The sequence below is a fragment of the Cetorhinus maximus genome, chromosome 15 (assembly GCF_964194155.1).
Source record: "Cetorhinus maximus chromosome 15, sCetMax3.hap1.1, whole genome shotgun sequence".
NCBI lineage: Eukaryota > Metazoa > Chordata > Chondrichthyes > Lamniformes > Cetorhinidae > Cetorhinus > Cetorhinus maximus.
This window is the reverse complement of record NC_135893.1, coordinates 35,139,800-35,158,558: the sequence shown is the minus strand read 5'-3', so window position 1 is coordinate 35,158,558 and position 18,759 is coordinate 35,139,800. Positions and strand designations below refer to the sequence as shown.

The window sequence follows — 18,759 nt, the reverse complement described above, 5'->3', positions numbered from 1 at the left end:
ATTTACTAAACAATCATCAGTGTGCTAAAAATTACGCTGACAGCCAATTCAAGATTGTCAGTCGGGCTCGCAATGTGGCGCATTTGTGTGTACTGGAAGCTACATATATTAATACATAGGACTCTGTTCTTTGCAGACAGAAAGAACATGTGCCTGTTTCAGCTAAACAAAATAAGTGTAGCCATTTCTGGTTCATTCTTCAGGGCAATGCCTTGACCAATCAGAATCAAGTTGCCTGGCTTAAATTTCAAACCATGCTTGGCAGTTAGCTGTCGGTCACCATTAACTGGTGCATTCTCCACAGCAACGCCTCTACCAATCAGAGCCCACTTGCCAACCAATCAGCACTCTCTTCTCATACAGTATAAAGTTGTTTCTCCCCCTGACATTGGTATTCTTGCGATTGGCCTGATGAGTGCAAGACGAAAAGTTTTGACAAAATGTTTTTTTCAGCAGTAATCAAGCTCTGTACTACCAAACGACTATTTGTTGCCTTTAACTCAGTGTAGACTGCAAATCACCTGTAACTGTGAAAAATGGCAAGCTCCCTTAACAAAAAATGGCCCTTGTATTTCTTGTTTTACCGCAGTTTGCCAAAGAGGTCTTTGGTCCTCAGGAGCCGTATCCAGCTGAAAGAATTGGTAAAACACCCAATGTTTGGTATAGTTTTCCACCTGGAGTATGTGTTCTCCAGCTCCACAGGAACAGATGGAAAGGTGAGTCAGTGAATCCTGGATTTACTTTGACTGCAACATTCACGTGACCCGATCCTAACAGTGGTTTATACAAACAATCATGTAACTGCTATTTGATGTTAGTTATCCAGGATTTAACCTGTCAAGCTAAGTAGAAAATGCTGTGGTTATTAATTAGTGAATATTTCCTTCCCCACTCAGTTATGAAGGATGTTCCACTTCTACTGTAGGGTTAATCCTGAAACATTAACTATTTTTGCTTGAACACTGATCAGTCTACTGTGAAATTTTGTTTTTCTACCTGATTTGCAGCACTCATATTTTAATTTTATTCTCAGTTGAAATCAATGTTTGGCATAAAAACATAAAACATTTTCTTCTTTAAATATCAACCGAAGTTAAAAGAATGCAGGTATGATATATATTGTGATTACAGAATATTCTGTGTAAAAGGCTTTCTTTTTGGGCCTTACCTTTTGAATGTCATCTGGCTGGCCTCAATTGATCTCTGACCCAGGCAGCTCAACTGCGATCTGAATCTCACTATGTTCAAAACATAAGCATGCACCTGCATCCTACCATTTCAGTCACATTTCAGTAGTAAATGGGTTTTGTCGATTCATATCACACTGGTGTAAAATGGGTCTGACTTAAAAAGACATCATTAGATCCAAGTATTATATTCTTGATTTTATACTACACTGGAAGCTGTGACACAAATGGATAACTTAGAATATTGAACCAAATGTTCTATTTGCTTCGAGGTGGTCTGTAGTCAATCTACTTAAGTTTTTTTTTCCATTCTGGTGAGAGGGCAACACTCAAGGGCAACTAGGGATGGGCAATAAATGCTGGCCCAGCCAGTGAAGCCCACATCCCGCAATGAATTAAACAAAAAAGTTTCTCATTTTAAGAGTGCAGTTATACTAGCAATGGTGACCATGGATACAAAAGCAGCAGTAGAGCTGTGAGTTGGGTCTATATCTGCCTCCCGAGTTCCGTCAAGCAAGTTGAAACAATGCCCCTTCAAAGAGAGAAATTTAACTTGCAGCCAAGCTGAAAGTTACAATTTAAAAGTGACCAATTGGTCGACTAGAATTGGAATTTATAAGAGAATGGATTTTATCACTGGTCTTTTGTAACATTGGAAACTAATTCCCAGAGGTGGAACATGGTACATGAATCCAAAGATACATGTTCTGAGTTCCTTTGTGGTTGACCTCAAGTGTGATCTGTGCAAGGCCAGTCCTTTGTGCATTCAGCAGACCAGAGTTATACAATCAATAGGAGAAGGTCTGAGTTGGTAGCTACAGTATAGCAATAACTCAGGATGTTTCTCACCTTCTTTCTCTTTGGTATTCCCATACCAGCCACTGCCCCGACAAAAAGGGCTGGTGGTCAGTCTTTCTCAAACCTGGGGGTGGCGCCAGAGAACTGGAGGACTGCAGATGTTACACCCTTGTTCAAAATAGGGTGCAAAGATAAAGCCAGGAACTACAGGCAGTCAGTTTAAATTTGGTTGGAGAAACTTCTAGAAGCAAGAATTCAGAACAAAATTTATAGTCACATGGACCAAAGCGGGTTAATTAAGGAAAGCCAGCATGGATTTCTTAAAGGAAAATCATGTTCAACTAACTAGCTAGAGTTTTTTGATGAGGTAACAGAGAGGGTTGATAAGGGCAATGCTGTTGATGTGCTGTACGTGGACTTCCAATTGAAGGTATTTGATAATGCCACACAACAGACTTTTGAGCAAAGTTATAGCTCATGGAATAAAAGGGACAGTAACAACATGAATATGGAATTGGCTGCATGACAGGAAACAAAGAGTAGAGGTTAATGGATGTTTTTGGGCTGGAGGAAAGTTTGTAGTGGAGTTCCCCAGGGGGCAGTGTTGGGATCTTTGCTTTTCCTGGGGCAGAATTTAGCCCTTGGCGGGTGGGCTTGGCTGGGGCGGTTGGGAAGCCGACCGCTGCCTGCGATCAAGGCCGGAAGGCAATTTCACTAAGGCCCGCCCAGCGTGAAACGCGAGCAGCAGCGCTGCCAGTGTGGGGAAGGAGGGCGAGTGCAAACTTCACGGGTGAGTGCGAGCTTGAGAATCTCCCTGAGGCATAGAGCTTCCTCAGGGATTTGAAGAGTTTAAAAAAAAAATAAAGATTAGAAAAAAATTATAAAACATGTTCCCTCATGTGACTCTGTTGTAAGTGTTGTAAGTGAAATTTGAAAAATTTTATTTCATTTTTATTTGATGTTGGAAACCTCATCCCGCCTGTGGATGAGGTTTCCAAAAAAGTGCAAAGGCCACTTGGCCTTTTTGCCTGCCTGCCAACCGTAAGGTTGGAAGGACAGCGAAAAATTTAAGTTAATTGATCCTTTAATGGCCTAAATAGGCCTTTTAACTGTTGGCGGGCGCACTGCTGATTCCCGCATGTGCCCACTGACCGAAATATTGCGCAACTGCACGTTGACGTCGGGACGCTTGTCTGCCTGCCGAGGTAAAAATTTTGCCCCTGATGTATATTAATGATCTAGACCTTGGTGTTCAGGACACAATTTCAAAATTTGCAGATGATACAAAACATGGAAACATTGTGAACTGTGAGGAGGATAATGTAGAACTTTAAAAGGACATAGACAATTTGGTAGAATGGGCTGACAAGTGGCAGATGAAGTTCAATGTGGAGAAATGTGAAGTGGTTCATTTTGGTAGGAAGAACACAGAGAGACAATATAAAATAAAGGGCACAATCCTAAAAGGGGCGCAGGAGTAGAGGGACCTGAGTGTATATGTGCATACAAGTCATTGAAGATGGCAGGACAGGCTGAGGGAGTGGTTAATAAAGCATATAGTATTCTGGGCTTCATTAATAGGGGCAGAGAGTACAAGAGCAAGGAGGTTATCTTGAACTTGTATAAGACACTATTTTGGCATCAACTGGAGTATTGCATCCTGTTCTGGGTGCTGTACTTTAGGAAGGATGTGAAGGCATTGGAGAGAGTGCAGAAACGATTCACGAGAATGATTCCAGGGATGAGGAACTTCAGTTATGAAGATAGATTGGAGAAGTTAGGACTGTTTTCCTTGGAGAAAAGAAAGCTGAGAGGAGATTTGTTAGAGGTATTCAAAATCATGAGGGGTCTGGACATAGTAAATAAGGAGAAACTGTTTCCACTTGTCAAAGGATCGATAATGAGAGGACATAGATTTAAAGTCATTGGTAAAAGAAGCAAAACCGACATGGGGAAATTTTTTTTTCATGCGGTGAGTGGTTAAGATCTGGAATGCACTGCCTGAGAATGTGATGGAGGAAGCTTCAATTGAAGCATTCAGAAGGAAATTAGATTGTTATCTGAAGAGGAATAATGTGCAGGGTTACGGGGGGAAAGCAGCGGAATGACACTAAGTAAATTGCTCATTCGGAGAGCTGCGACAGACACAATGGGCTGAATGGCCTCCTTCTGTGCTGTAACAATTCTGTGATTCTTCGATCTATCTCAGTATCTGCCAGTGCCGTTCTAAGGTAGCTGCATCAGCGACAATGGGTGCCACTGAGACTCCATCTCTCTTTGTGAAGGAATGTCTTTGATCTCCTCTGACTCCTGCCCTTGGCAGTGTGACAGCATTTGTTAACTCAGCTTGTAAGAACTTGCCTTTGTGACCATAATGATTATATATATGTCTAGTGCACCTTGTAAACAGTGTGCTAACCTTTACTGCCTTTTAATGCTTGCACCATATCACGATAGAAGCCAGTTATGAATCCCCTGGGTGTAGTGGATCTGAGGCAATTCTGATTTAATCTTGGAGCCAGCTGCAGCAGCAGGTTCCTTAGGATACCAAGAGTCATTGACCTGGAAAATTCTGTTCTGGTCTCCTCCATGGCCGTTTGTATTTATTAACATTGTTCATTCTAAGTTCCATTGCTTTGAAGATTGGTACATTTTATAGTTGACAGTATGTGTTTGTCCTTTGTTGTTGAATATGACCATGACATCAACTAGAATTCATTGTGTTAAGTTTCTGGTTTGATGTGTTTGAAGATGGCTAATCATACTAATTTGAGCACAAAAAGATTTGTTGCATGTTGGACACACATGTATTGTTGGTGCAGAGGAGCTGCTTATGGCTGTGGACTTGTGAAGCTCACGTTTCTGATGAGCCAGTATGACTCTGCTCTGTTCATGGGAGGTAGCATCTTTGCTGATGAGACTGTGCCACATAAAGGTGACAGTATAAGCATTTTTTAAAAGGAGTATAAGATCTCCGAATGAGCAGTTTCACTGACACTAAACCTCATTGGTGTCTGTAGGAGGCTTGTTATGTGATCGGTAACAGATAATTTACTGAAGAAAGGTGAATGCTTTACCCCAGAAATTTCATTTGAATGACATTAGGTGGCACTATTGCATGATTTATTAAGTGACAAGCTTGTGAAGAGTGGGAAGTCTTGATATGCTCAGCATTACAGCTAAATTATTGCAAGTGTTTGAACTAATTTATGATCTGCTAAGTAATTCATGCTGGGCCCTAAACTCTAACTTACAACATAGACCTATTTATGCTTGCCCTCATTCAGTTTGGTTGGATAACTCTGCTTAACACATTTGGCAAGGTTGGTGCCATTTTAGTGCATTAAAAGTAATCAAGCAACGTATCTTGTTTAGAATCTTTATAGAACATTTCTGATTAATTAAATGGTACATTAGAGCATTTCATCACTGCTACAGGTCATTGGGCTGTTTCTGATTACTTCTTTAGAGACACAATCAACTCCGTTACTGTTAAAGCTGAAATGTATTGACTATAAAAATTCGTGATACTCTTAATTTGATGTCAAATTTAGCAAATCCAACGAGCCTCATACAAACACAGTCGTTACTTTACTGCAACAAACATTGCTTAATGCATGTTCTGAAAGATGAGAAGCTATCCCTGGAGGAAGAGCACCTCATCTTCCGACTAGGCACTTTACAGCCTTCTGGACTGAATATTGAGTTCAACAATTTTAGATCATGAACTCTCTCCTCCATCCCCACCCCCTTTCCGATCCCCCTTTTTTCCAATAATTTATATAGATTTTTCTTTTCCCACCTATTTCCATTATTTTTAAATGTATTTCCATCCATTGTTTTATCTCTGCCTTTTAGCCTATTTCGATCCCTTCCCCCCACCCCACCCCCACTAGGGCTATCTGTACCTTTATTATCACATTCCTTAGATAATATCACCAGCTTCAACACCTCTTTGTCCTTTTGTCTATGACATCTTTTGGCTATCTCCACCTATCACTGGCCCTCTATCCAGCTCTACCTGTCCCACACCCCCTTAAACCAGCTTATATTTCACCTCTTTTCTATTTTTCCTTAGTTCTGTTGAAGAAACGTTAACTGTGTTCCTCTCCGCAGATGCTGTCAGACCTGCTGAGTTTTTCCAGGTATTTTTGTTTTTGTTAAGCTATCCCTGTGTTGCTGGATGCACATTTTCTGCTAAAAGATATAAAATAAAGACCACCAACTTTCCCATTCTCCTTCTTGACTTCTGAGTAACCAAAGGAAGTATTGAATGAGAAAAGGTCACTAGGTTAATGAAGCCCATTCACAGACCATGAAGAATTTGTCCTCAGCCAAAGCCAGTCAATCTTCGAGAGATGGCCAGTGACACACAAACCTCGAAAGCAGAAATGTCTCTCCATAACTCTCATCATGAGATACTTGACGATGTTAATAAATCTTATAAAATGCACAACTAAGTTCTAACCAGTTGCATTCTGCAGATGACAGATCCACTGTCTCAGAAGCAGAGGAACTACTGCATTTCATAGTGACCTACATCTGTCCTAATAACTTCTCAGTTCATTCTGGAATGGGAATTTTTCCAGCTTTTTTAAAAATGAATGACCATTCCCTTTTTTGGTTAGGATCAGTTTTACGTGTCCAAACTTTTGTGGAGAGAAACAAAATTCTTCTGGTCTGTAGTCTTGAGGCGTTTTTCATTTAACACCTCTTGTTTTGGTGTTGGTATCTGCTTATATTTACAATATTCACAAATCTCAGCATTTGAAAGATCGCTATCATGTGACCTCTTTCCTCCACTTAAAAAAAAAATTCAGTTTCCTCTTCATAACTTATAGTGATGAGCTCCAGAATAATCAGAATTGCTATTCTCTGAACACTCTCTATCCTGAGCCAGTTTGGGTGCCCAGGACTGCACATAATATTCCAAATGTGTCATGTCCAATGAGCTCTTATAGAGACTAAAAATATTGGTGTCAATTTTCAACTTGCTGCCTGAGCATAAAACTGGTGTTGGTGATTGTCCATGCATTATAAGAACAGGCTGATTTTTATTTCTATTCATTACAGTCGAAAAGAAAATTCAAGTGCCTTTCAGTGGGCCAAACTGCAATGCCATTCTTTACTTTTTTGTAATTTGTAATGCTGGGCCGACTGACACTGCTCCTGAGCATTTGACAGTGCTACAATTCACCCTCATTCCCTTCTGCCCTACTCATGGTTTATGCCCCAGCTGTGCCGATACTGGTATTGCTGCCCATCCATTGCATGTAGATAGTTTGACTCCACAAGTACTGGACACAGCCAGGTGGATAATTGTGATATAGCATTATTACACCAGCAAAGGGGGGCATCTAATTTTCAGGCCAATGTAACAAATGGTTGCTTCTTCCTAAATGGCGTAGCATGTGACACTGAGATAAGTACTGAGGTTGTTACTCTTGAGCAAAAGCTAAATACTGCGAATGCTAGAAATTTGAAATAAAAACAGAAATACTCAGTAGGTCAGGCAACACCTGTGGAGAGAGAAACAGCATTAACATGGATTCAAAATTGGCTAAGGAATAGAAAACAGTTTTAGTGAACAGCTGGCTGTTTCTTGAACAGGAAGGAGGTCTGCAGTGGAGTTTAGCCAAGTTTTGGTACTTGGACTACTGTTGTTTTTGATACTTAATCTTGGGAGTACAGGGTGCTATTTTGAAATTTACAGGTGTACTTACAGGTGGAGTAACCAGTGAAGAAAATAGTAATGTACTTGAAGAGAGCAAGGTCGGTTGGTGAAATGAGCAGATGTATGGCAGATGAAATTCTATGCAGAAAAGTGTTAGATGATACAATTTAGCTGGAAGAATGAAAAGAGACAATACATATGGTACAATTTTAAAGAAGAGAGTGACCTGGGGAAGTTTGTGCATAAATTTTCGTAAGTGGTAGGACATGTTGACAAAGCAGTTAATAAAGCATATTGGATCCTGGGCTTTATAAATAGAGGTGTAGGAAACAAAGACCAGGAGATTGTACTGAACACATTGCTATGCCCAGTAAAGACACATCATATTCCTAACTTTTAAGATACAAGCTTTATTTAATGTGCACTCTTTGAAATTGACTTTTCCTTTAAAAAGTGGACAATGTGCTGCAAAGATGGCTGCCGAAGGTCAGCTGACCTATCCTGTGTATTCAAAAACTGACTTACTGCCTAACAGTGACATAAGGGCACATCCCAGATGAAAAAGTGTTACCTACACATATCCTGAGATCATCAAAAGACATTTCCGAATTGAATGGGCCTTTTTTGAAACAAAGAATGCAATTGTCTTAACCCCCCCCCCCCCCCCCCCACCCCCTCAGGATGAGTGTCTTAAAACAATAAACCAGGCTAATTAACCTAAGACCGCCACCATGTTTGGAAAAGGAACTGAAATTGTGAGGAGTCACATGGTAAGGCAGCCACATTTGTCCCTTTGGAATCTGTAAAATGCTGATGGCAGAAAGTAAAGCACAGCAGCAGCAGAGAAGTCAGTAGTAACATCTATACCTTAAAAGAACCTAAGGCTGGAACATTGCAAGGTCTCTTTTTTGGGTCCACCAATACAACAAACTGACCTCCTGATATTGAGACTACAAGTAACTAACTTCATGACCAGCAGTAAGTCCATCCTTTTGAGAGAATCCTGGAACCACTTTGGCTGTTGAATTCACTTTAACTACCCTTCGGGAGTGAAGATGCCTTTTTCATCAGGCCTGTTATCCAGGACAAAACAATCTCATGAATAATGAAGTATTCTTTTGCTTATAACCTGTAAAAGTGCACTTTTCTCTTCAACCTTTTCCTTGATGTGCTTGTGTGTGTGACTGTGTGAGTGAATGCCATAGCATTAGATTTCAGGGTGAGCAGGCAATCAGTCCTCTTTATTTAAACCCACAAAAAGCTTGCTGCTGGTTATTCAAATCATCCACACACTCAGTGGCTAAAAACGCACACATCTTCCTCTCAAAAGCTTACTGATTGCAGACGGTTGAGAAGGGAACAGGGATTTCAGCAGTTCTCTCTCACCCTGTCCATAACACCATGTAAAGCATGAGTTCAGCCTCAGCTGGAATATTATGTCCAATTCTGGGCACCACATTTTAGAAAGGCTGTGAAGGCTTTGGAGCGGACACAGAAGAGATTTACAAGAATGGTTTCAGGTATGAGGGATTACAGTTACATGGGTAGACTGGAGAAAGTGAGGTTGTTCTTCTTAGAGCAGAGAAGGCTAAGAGAAGATTCAATAGAAGTGTTTATAATCATGAAGGCTTTAGATTGAGTAAATAAAGATAAACTGCATCAAGTGGCTGGATAAGCAGAGGGTATAGAGTTAAGATAAATGGCAAAAGAAACAGGTGCCATGAGCAAAAATGTTTTTATGCAACAAGTGGTTCGGATTTGGAATGCACTGCTTGATAGGGTGGTGGAAATAGATTCAATTCTTAATCAATTCTTCAACAGCACCTTCCAAGCCCATGACCTCTGCCACCTAGAAGGACAAGGGCTGCAAAGGCATGGGAACACCACCACCTGCAAATTCCCCTCTAAGCCACTCACCATCCTGACTTGGAACCATATTGCCGTTCCTTTACTGTCGCTGGGTCAAAATCCTGGAACTCCCTCCCTAACAGCAATGTGGATGTACGTACACCACATGGACTTCAGCATTTCAAGAAGGTGCAGGACAATTAGGGATGGACCTGCCAGTGACTCCCACATCTTTTGAAAGAATAAAAAACGTAGTCTTCGAAAGAGAATTGGGTAAATACTTGAAGGAGAAAACGTTGCAGGGAAATAGGGAATTGAGCTGCAAAGTGGGACTAAGTGGGATTGCTTTTCAAAGGTGTTGGTGCAGATTCGATGGGCCACATGACCTCCTTTGTGCTGCACTTCCTATGACTCTACAGGGACAGTGTTTCGTCATGATGGTTTGACACTTGCGCATCTTGTGATCCTTTGCCTTTTCAAAACGTACATAATTTGAACTATATTGAATGGAATTGCCTGTGTGATCAGTGAACTCTGTGCCCTATCGAAGCTGCGTTCGATGATCTCCATAATCACAATTTATCTTGAATACAGAAGATCCTTATGCCAGCAAACAATGTTTTTTTTCAAGGAGTGTATCATTTAATTTGCTCCCTGAGAAAGTTAAATGAAAATTTTAATTGGAAGACTATATGAACAGACTTACTTCCAGTGGAAATAAATTGTAATTATGTTTCATTATACTTAACTTCACACGTCAGGAATGCTAATACAGTAGAAAATGGCTGACAAGCAGTTGCTTGCTGATTTGAGGTATTGTTTCCTGTGAAAATGTGATCGAGTGGGAGTAACACTTAAACCATGAACAGAAACAACATCTTGAATATGTTTCTATGGTACAGACAAAGCAATTTTGTTACTGTAAAATGATTTGTGCTGCTGCGCATAACATTGGTGTGACTGCTTGTATATAAAAGAGCCCATCAGTACTTGTTTTACGAAATATGTGTTCCAAGAAATTACACTTAATTTTAGCTTTAAATAATATAACTGTGAATAATATTATAATGGGAGCTGGTTTGGAGGAGTTGCTGAGCCTTGAAATGTATGAAGCTGAGTTAACATCAGCAGATACAGCCATTAAAACCAGGAACTAAGTGACTATGTTAACTCAGCTCTATGTTAATGTACCTCAGTTGCACTGTTTTAGTTTTTTTTTACTCCTCCCTTGAAGCTTTCCTAATGATGTATTTAGCATTAACTGTTCAGATAAAATTATTTCAAAGAAACCCAGGGAAGAAAAGAGATGTTAAAGCTAATTATGATTTCCAAATTTGCTCCACAATTGTCTCCCATTCTCCTTGGAGGATGCTGACTCAAGCTGGGGAACAGTTCCACAGGCTCCTGGTTCCTGGTTTGCCCCAGTGCTCAGTCTTCATTCATCAACCTGTTTGTGAGTGGCAGCAAGAGGTTGGATTGTGATTGTTATCATAGCCAAATCTGATGTCTGCATGCCTGCATGTGACAGCAGGGATAATTGGCTGGCGATCCATGGTTGGTATCCTGACCGATTCTTTGGGCTGTATTTTCACCCTCGAGGTGGGTAGACAGAATCGGGAAGTTTCTCGGCTGCCTTAGGAGAAAATACCTGCAATGGCGCTCCCCATGCCCCACCCATGCCACCTCCTGCTCTCCACCCAACCCTCATGGCCTCTTATACCCTCCATGCCAAGCAATGACATTTCCATGCCCATTCACCTGCTAGACACTCTGTATAGGACCAATGAAACCTATATTGACAATAATATGTGTTAAAAAAGCTTAGAAAAAAGTATTTCATTCATAAAAATGCTTTTACTACAGTCCAATAAAAGTGTCAATCATCCAGACCCGTTAAAATATCAACAGCAGAAACTACAAGATCTTGGAACCTCTTTTTCATGTGTAAGTAAATGTGAAATTGACAGAAGAGATCAGAGGGTCAGAACTGTCAATCAAGCATTGTTTTCACTGAGGTGCAGTCGTTTCAGCACTCGAATAGATGTCTGGGCATTCAGCAAAACCTCATTATGCATTCTTGGCTGAGAGTTTCAAGTGTTTGCAGTTTCTACATTGCACTAAAAACACCCAGATCTACCTCACCACCATCTCTCTTGATCCCTCCACTGTTTCTGATTTGTCACACTACTTGTCTGACAACTGGTACTGGATGAGCAAAAATTTCCTCTCAACTGAATATTACACTGAAGCCATTATCTTTGGTCCCTGCCACAAACTGCATTCCCTAGCCACTGACTCCAGCCTTCATGCTGACTGAGGTTGAACCAGACCTTTTGCAACCTTGGTGTAGTATTTGACCCTGAGATGAGCTTCAGACTATTTATCCACTCCATCACCAAGACCCACTACTTTCATCTCCATCACATCGCCCGTCTCCGCTCCTGCTTCAGCTCACTTGCTGCTAAAACCCTGATCATGATGTTGTTACCTCTGGACTTGATAATCCAATGACCTCCTGGATGACTTGCCATCTTTCACTCACCCTAAATGAGCTTATCCAAAACTCTGCTGCTGTATCCTAACTTGGACCATTTCACATTCACTTTGTGCTCACTGATCTACATTGGATCCCAGCTCAGCAATGTCGTGATGTTAAATTTTGCATCCTCATTTTCAAATCTCGCTATGGCTTCGCCCCTCCTTATCTCTGTAACCTCTTCCAGACCTACAAATCTCTGAGATTGCTCTGTTCCTTCACTCGGGGCTCCTTGTGCATCCCTGATTGTTTTCACTGCACCATTTGTGCCTGCGCCATTAGTTGCCTTGGCCTGAAGCTCTGGAATTCCCTCTCTAATCCTTTCCTCTTCTCTACTTCTCTCTTCATCGTTTAGACGTTCCTTAAAAGTTAGCTTTTTGACCAAGCTTTTGATCACCTGCCCTAATATCTTCGTATGTGACTTGGTGTCAAATTTTGTTTGATAATGCTCCTGTGAAGCACCCTAGTATGTTGCTATACAAGTTGTTGTCACAGGAAATCGTACTCGATTACCAGTTTCTGTGGGGGAGGAAAGAAAATAATCAGGGGAAAAATAAAGTTTGCATCAAATAGATAATTCAACCTTGTTCTGACTTGTCTCATATCTTTCCTATGCAAAAGTAAATCAGCTTGGGTAATTGTATTGTCTAACTATTGTTACAATCAAATAATATAAAATTAAAAATGGTAAGTAAGCCTTGTGCATGATAGGTTTTAGTATTGTGTGAGAGCAAAGAATGTAGACTATGGGTATCCTGTCTTCATGTCCTTCTGGGGGTTTTCATGTGAGTCCCCATGCAGCAAGACAATTTAGTGTACTCCACAGATAAAGCTAATTTATATTACTGCATGTGGAAGCATCCTTATCCTTTTAGCAACACACTCTTGATGGTTTGTAAATTCAGGGCAATTCCTTCTTTAATTATTAATGACAGAATATAATTGCACTGAGTTGTCTTTGGATTATAGGATGGTGCTGGCTTGGTCTCCTTTATACTATCAGTTACTGTGCTTACTCACAGAAGATAATTAGATTTGAAATAAGACTGACAGTAATTTAATTCTGCTTACCTGCTTGCACGCAGTTGCTTGCACGCAGTTGCTTGACCGAAACTAATGTGCCAATTTAATTAGTTCCTGCTGTTGGATTGCCCTGGTTACGTCAAGTTATTCTTGCATATAAATCTGCTAATGTGATGTAAAAAATTATAATTTCTATAAAAATATATATCCTGTAAACTGTAACTGGTTAAGCAGGTCATACTAAATTTGAAAATACACATAAATGCACAGACTGATCCTAACGTTTATGTAAGTCATATAAATGAGGCAGGTGATACCTGTGTTTGTGCATATGAATCAGAGAGCAGTCAGTGTTTCAATATTACCACCAAGAGCTCACCATAACACTCTGCCATATGGCTTGACTTCTAATAAAGCCAACATTGTTTATGGTTCTCATTAATTCTTTGTAGCACACACTTTCTATGGATGATGAGCCACAACGTGGATTTACCATCCCCTTTAAGTGACTTGAGATGTTTTTGGTGCTGTCACTGATCTGCTTTTATGTAGGTTATTGTCAGGTTGTTACAGCTGCACATCTCCCCAGTATAAAATCAGTTTTCATGTTTTTTACCAGAATGCTGTAGGGAAAATTGCACTTAAACCTTCATTGTGTGTGGTAATCTTTGAGTGATCCTCCTAATTGATTAGCTCAAATCATGCTCTTTTTTGATCACTTTTATTACCAACACCGATGACAGTTCTGTTACCACCAGTATGTCAGCCTCATGTTGTACAGCTCAAAATGCTCTCTCGATATGATGTAAGTTTGGAAGGAACATAGGAACAAGAGGAGGCCATTCGGCCCATGGAGCCTGCTCTGTCATTCAGTTAGATCATGGCTGATAATCTACCTCAACGCCACTTTCCCACGCTATCCAATATCCCTTGATGTCATTAGTATCCAGAAACCTATCGATTTCTGTCTTGAACGTCCTCAATGATTGAGCTTCTACAGCCCTCTGGGGTAGAGAATTCCAAAGAATTCCCCTTATTCTGAGACTATGTCTTCTTGTTCTAGACTCACCAGCCAGGAGAAACATCCAATCCACATCCACCCTGTCATGCCCTGTAAGAATGTTGTAAGTTTCAATGAGATCACCTTTCATTCTTCAAAACTCTAGAGAATACAGGCCCAGTTTCCTCAATCCCTCCTCATAAGACAATCATGCCATCCCAGGGACTAGTCTGGTGAACCGCACTCCCTCTGTATATCCTTCCTGAGTTAAGGAGACCAAAACTGTGCTCAATACTCCAGGCGCAGTTTCACCAAAACGCTATACAATTGCAGCAAGACACCTTTATTCTTGTACTCAAATCCCCTTGCGATGAAGGCTAATATATCATTTGCCTTTGCTTGCTGCACCTCCATGCTAGCTTTTAGTGACTCATGAACAAGGACACCCAGGTCGCTTTGGACACCTGCACTTCCCAACCTCTCAGCATTTAAGAAATACTCTGCCTTTCTGTTTTTTTCTACCAAAGTGGATAACTTCACACTATATATAAAACCTATGTATTTATGTCTATATAATATATAAAAGTTCACTCTATATACCATATATACTTCACACTATTGTATTCCATCTCCCATGTTCTTGCCCATTCACTTAGCCTGTCCAAGTCCCCTTGAAGCCTCCTTGCATCCTCCTCACAACTTACATTCCCACCTAATTTTGTGTCATCAGCAAATTTGGAAATATTACATTTGGTCCCCACATCCAAATCTTTGATTTAAATTGTGAACAGCTGTGGCCCCAGCACTGATCTTTGTGATACCGCACTAGTAATAGCCTACCATCCTGATAATGACCCATTTATTCCTACTTTCTGTTTTCTGCCTGGTAATCAATTCTCAATCCACACCTGTATATTTGACCCCAAATCCCAAATGCTCTATTTTTGTTTACTCCTGTGTGGTACCTTATCAAAAGCCTTCTGAAAATCCAAGTACACCACATTGGCTGGTTCTCCTTTATCTATGCTACAAGTAACTTCCTTAAAATAACTCCAAACAGATTTGTCAACCATGATTTTCTTTTCATAAGTCCATGTTAACTCTGGCAAATCATTTTATTATTTTCCAAGTGTCCAGTTATCATATCCTTTATAATAAATTCTAACATTTTCCTTACCACTGACATCAAATTGACAGATCTGTAATTCTCCATTTTCTCTCCTCCTCCTCTTAAACAGTGGAGTTACATTTGCTACATTCCAGTTTGCAGGAACCTTTCCAGGAACTATAGAATTTTGAAAGATAAACGCCAATGCATCCACTATCTTTATAGCCATCTCCTTTAACACGCTGCGATGTAGCTCATCAGATCCAGGGGATTCATCAACCTTCAATCTAATTAATTTTTCTAGTCATCTACCACTTTATTAATACTAATTTCTTTCAGTTCCTTATTTTCACAAGCCCATTGGTTCTGAGTATTTCTGGAAGATTTTCTGTATCTTCCTTCATGAAGACAGACCCAAAGTAATTTTTAGTTTCTCCGACATTTCCCTATTCCCCAATATAAATTCTCCCATCTCCACCTGTAGTTGACCCACATTTGTCCTTGCTAAGCTTTTACAGTCTGCCTTTATTTTCTTGCTAGCTTGCATTCATATTCTTTTTTCCCTTTATCAGTTTCCTGGTCCTCCTTTTCTGGATTTTAAATTGCTCCCAATCCGCGCGCTTACTACTTTTTCTGGCAACCTTATAAGCCACTTCCTTTGACCTAATGCAGTCTTTAACTTCTTTTGTTAACCGCGTTTGATTCACTTTTTTTGTTGGGTTTTTGTGTCTTAGAGTAATGCATATTGTTGTAGACCATGTAATACATCTTCAAATACTAGCCATTGCCTGTCTACTGTCAATTTTTTAAAGTTTATTTCCCAATCCACCATAGACAACTTGCATCTCATACTTTCAGTTTTCTTTGTTCAGATTTAAGACTCTAGTTTCAGAATGAATTATATCACTTTCAACTTAATGTAAAATTCCATCATTATTTCCTAAAGGTTCCTTTCCAGTAAGGTCATTAATTAGCCCTTTCTCATTACTTAATATTAATTCTAATGTAGCCCGATCCCTCATTGGTTTTTCAACATACTGCTCCACATACACTCCAGGAATTCATTCTCCACAGCATTAGTGCTAATTAGGTTTATTTTAGGAAGGTCAATATCCATAATTTTACTGTTTTATTTTTCTAAAGTTCAAGTTGATGAAGTAGGAAAGTTTCCATACATTCCATTAAATTTTACAGAAATCCCAGTGACAGCATTTAACTATTTGTACCTCAGTACCAGCAGATCTCCTACAGTGTTGTTTATAGTAAAGTAAAGGATACACTGTTTTAAAGGACATTTGAATTATATCAGGCCACCACAGCAAATTAATCTACTCGTAAGCTGAGGATTTATGTATCATGGCCTTTCCTCTTTAAAGCAGCTCTGATTTATGTAAGTGTACAGAGCCTGAGGTCAGTCACTGGATCTCAAGATATACACATATACAGTCCTCTTAAGCAGGTAAATAAGAAGACAGTTGTATCTCTGTAGAGTTGTAGCTGCATGTAAATTTCCACATACACTTTTTTAATGGATTGGCAGATTTTTGTAAGTTTCTGACTTGAGGCTAGAAAATCAGCACAAAATGACTGGCTTTACTTTTTCCCCACATTTTTAACACATAACTTTATAAAGTGCGATATCCAAAATGTAGCACATGTCAATTTATATTCGGGTGAATTCCCTGATTCTCATTGTAATTTACATCATAAATAGAATATCATCTAATGTAGAATGTATTAATCTAATTATTGTTAATCAAACATGGGCCAGAGTTTAAAAACAAAAAACTGCGGATGCTGGAAATCCAAAACAAAAACAGAATTACCTGGAAAAACTCAGCAGGTCTGGCAGCATCGGCGGAGAAGAATAAAGTTGACGTTTCGAGTCCTCATGACCCTTCAACAGAAGAGTTTGTTTGACCAGGGAACTTTTGGGTTTGGAATATGCATTGATATATACTTGTCAACTTCAAGCCTTCTAACCTTTAAACATTGTTTGCCCTTGAGGCTGTAGGTCAGAATTTAGGTTGAAATGTATGGGTTTATTTGCCCTTCATTGTATGAATGTTAAATAGATCATTGACATTACAGGGTATGGTCATGGTTTTGTGTTGGTGGGGGTGATCTGCAATATACATTTTAAATGTTCTTTCTCTTTTGTATTAAGATGATTGTTGAAGTAGTTTGCATATGAGCCAGTGAGCTGAGAGAACTTTTTTTTCCACAATAATTTTTCTTAAATCTGTTGATATGTGACAGAAAAGGGTTACAGAAAGGTTTGCTAAAACCTCCTCTTCACCTTTTCTGTTCCAATGGAAATAGTCCCAGCATCACAAGTCTGCATGTAAATTTCCACATACTCATAACTTTGGTTTCTTCACCCTTGCCACAATGTCAACGATTGCTCTCTTTGTTCTCATAGAATCAGAATTTTAAAAAAATCTTCCATGCATGTAGGCATCGCAGCAAGACCAGCATTTGTTGCCCATCCCTATTTGCCCTTGAGAAGGTGGTGGTGAACTGCCTTTATGAACGCTGCAAATTATGTGGTGTTGGTTTCAGGATTTTGATGCAGTGACAGTGAACGAATGGCATGATAGTTCCAAGTCTGAATTCTGTGTGGCTTGGAGGGGAACTTGCATCTGCTGCTCTCGCCCTTCTAGGTGGTAGAAGTCATGAGTATGGAAGGTGCTGTTGATAGAGGCTTGGCGAGTTGCTGGGGTGCATCTTGTAGATGCACACTGCTGCCACTGTGCTTCAGTGGTGGAGGGAGTGAATGTTTAAGGTGGTGGATGGGGTTGCAGATCAAGCGGATGCTTTGTCCTGGATGGTGTTGAGCTTCTTGAGTGTTGTTGGAGCTGTAGTCATCCATGCAAATAGAGAGTATTCCAGCATACTGCTGATGTCTGATTTATAGATGGTCGCAGACTTTGGGGAGACGAATGTTCCCATTCCATGACCTGCTCTTGTAGCCACATTATTTATATGGCTGGTCCAGTTCAGTTTCTGGTCAATGGTAACCCCCAGGATGTTGATAGTTGGGGAATTCAGTGATGGTAATGCTATTGATTCAAGGGAAGAAAGGGGAGATGGTTAGATTCTCTCTTGTTAGAGATGGTCATTACCTGGCACTTGTGAGGCACGAATGTTACTTGCCACTTATTAGCTCAACTTGAACGTTATCCAGTTTCGCTGCATATGGACCTGGACTGCATCAGTATCTGAGGCATTTCAAATGCATTAGTGTGCATTCCCACTTCTGACCTTATGTTAGAGGGAAGGTCATTGATGAAATAGCTGAAGATGGTTGGGCCTAGGACACTACCCTGAATAACTCCAGCAGTGATGTTCTGGGACTGAGGTGATTGACCATCTTCCTTTATGCTAGGTATAACTCCAACCAGTGGAGGGTTTTCCCCCCCGATTCCCATTGACTGCAGTTTTATTAGTGCTCCTTGATGCCACACTTAGTTAAATGCTACCTTAATGGCAAGGGCAATCACTCTCAACTCATACCTTGTGTTCTGCTCTTTTGTCCATGTTTCGACCAAGGCTGTAATAAGGTCAGGAGCTGAATGTCTCTGG

The 18,759-nt window shown here is 40.2% G+C and overlaps 1 protein-coding gene across 8 annotated transcripts in view; it reads left to right on the top strand.

Moving 5' to 3' along the window:
• Nucleotides 1-18,759, top strand: part of nphp4 (nephronophthisis 4) — a 504,277-nt gene that overhangs the window by 215,461 nt on the left and 270,057 nt on the right. For all 8 annotated transcript variants that reach the window (XR_013578910.1, XM_078558224.1, XM_078558219.1 and 5 more), the window contains one exon: nt 590-716. Coding sequence is in view for 7 of the 8 variants with exons in the window: in XM_078558224.1 (XP_078414350.1) it covers nt 590-716 (127 nt within the window). In the remaining variant the exon portion in view is untranslated. The remainder of the gene's footprint in view (nt 1-589; nt 717-18,759) is intronic.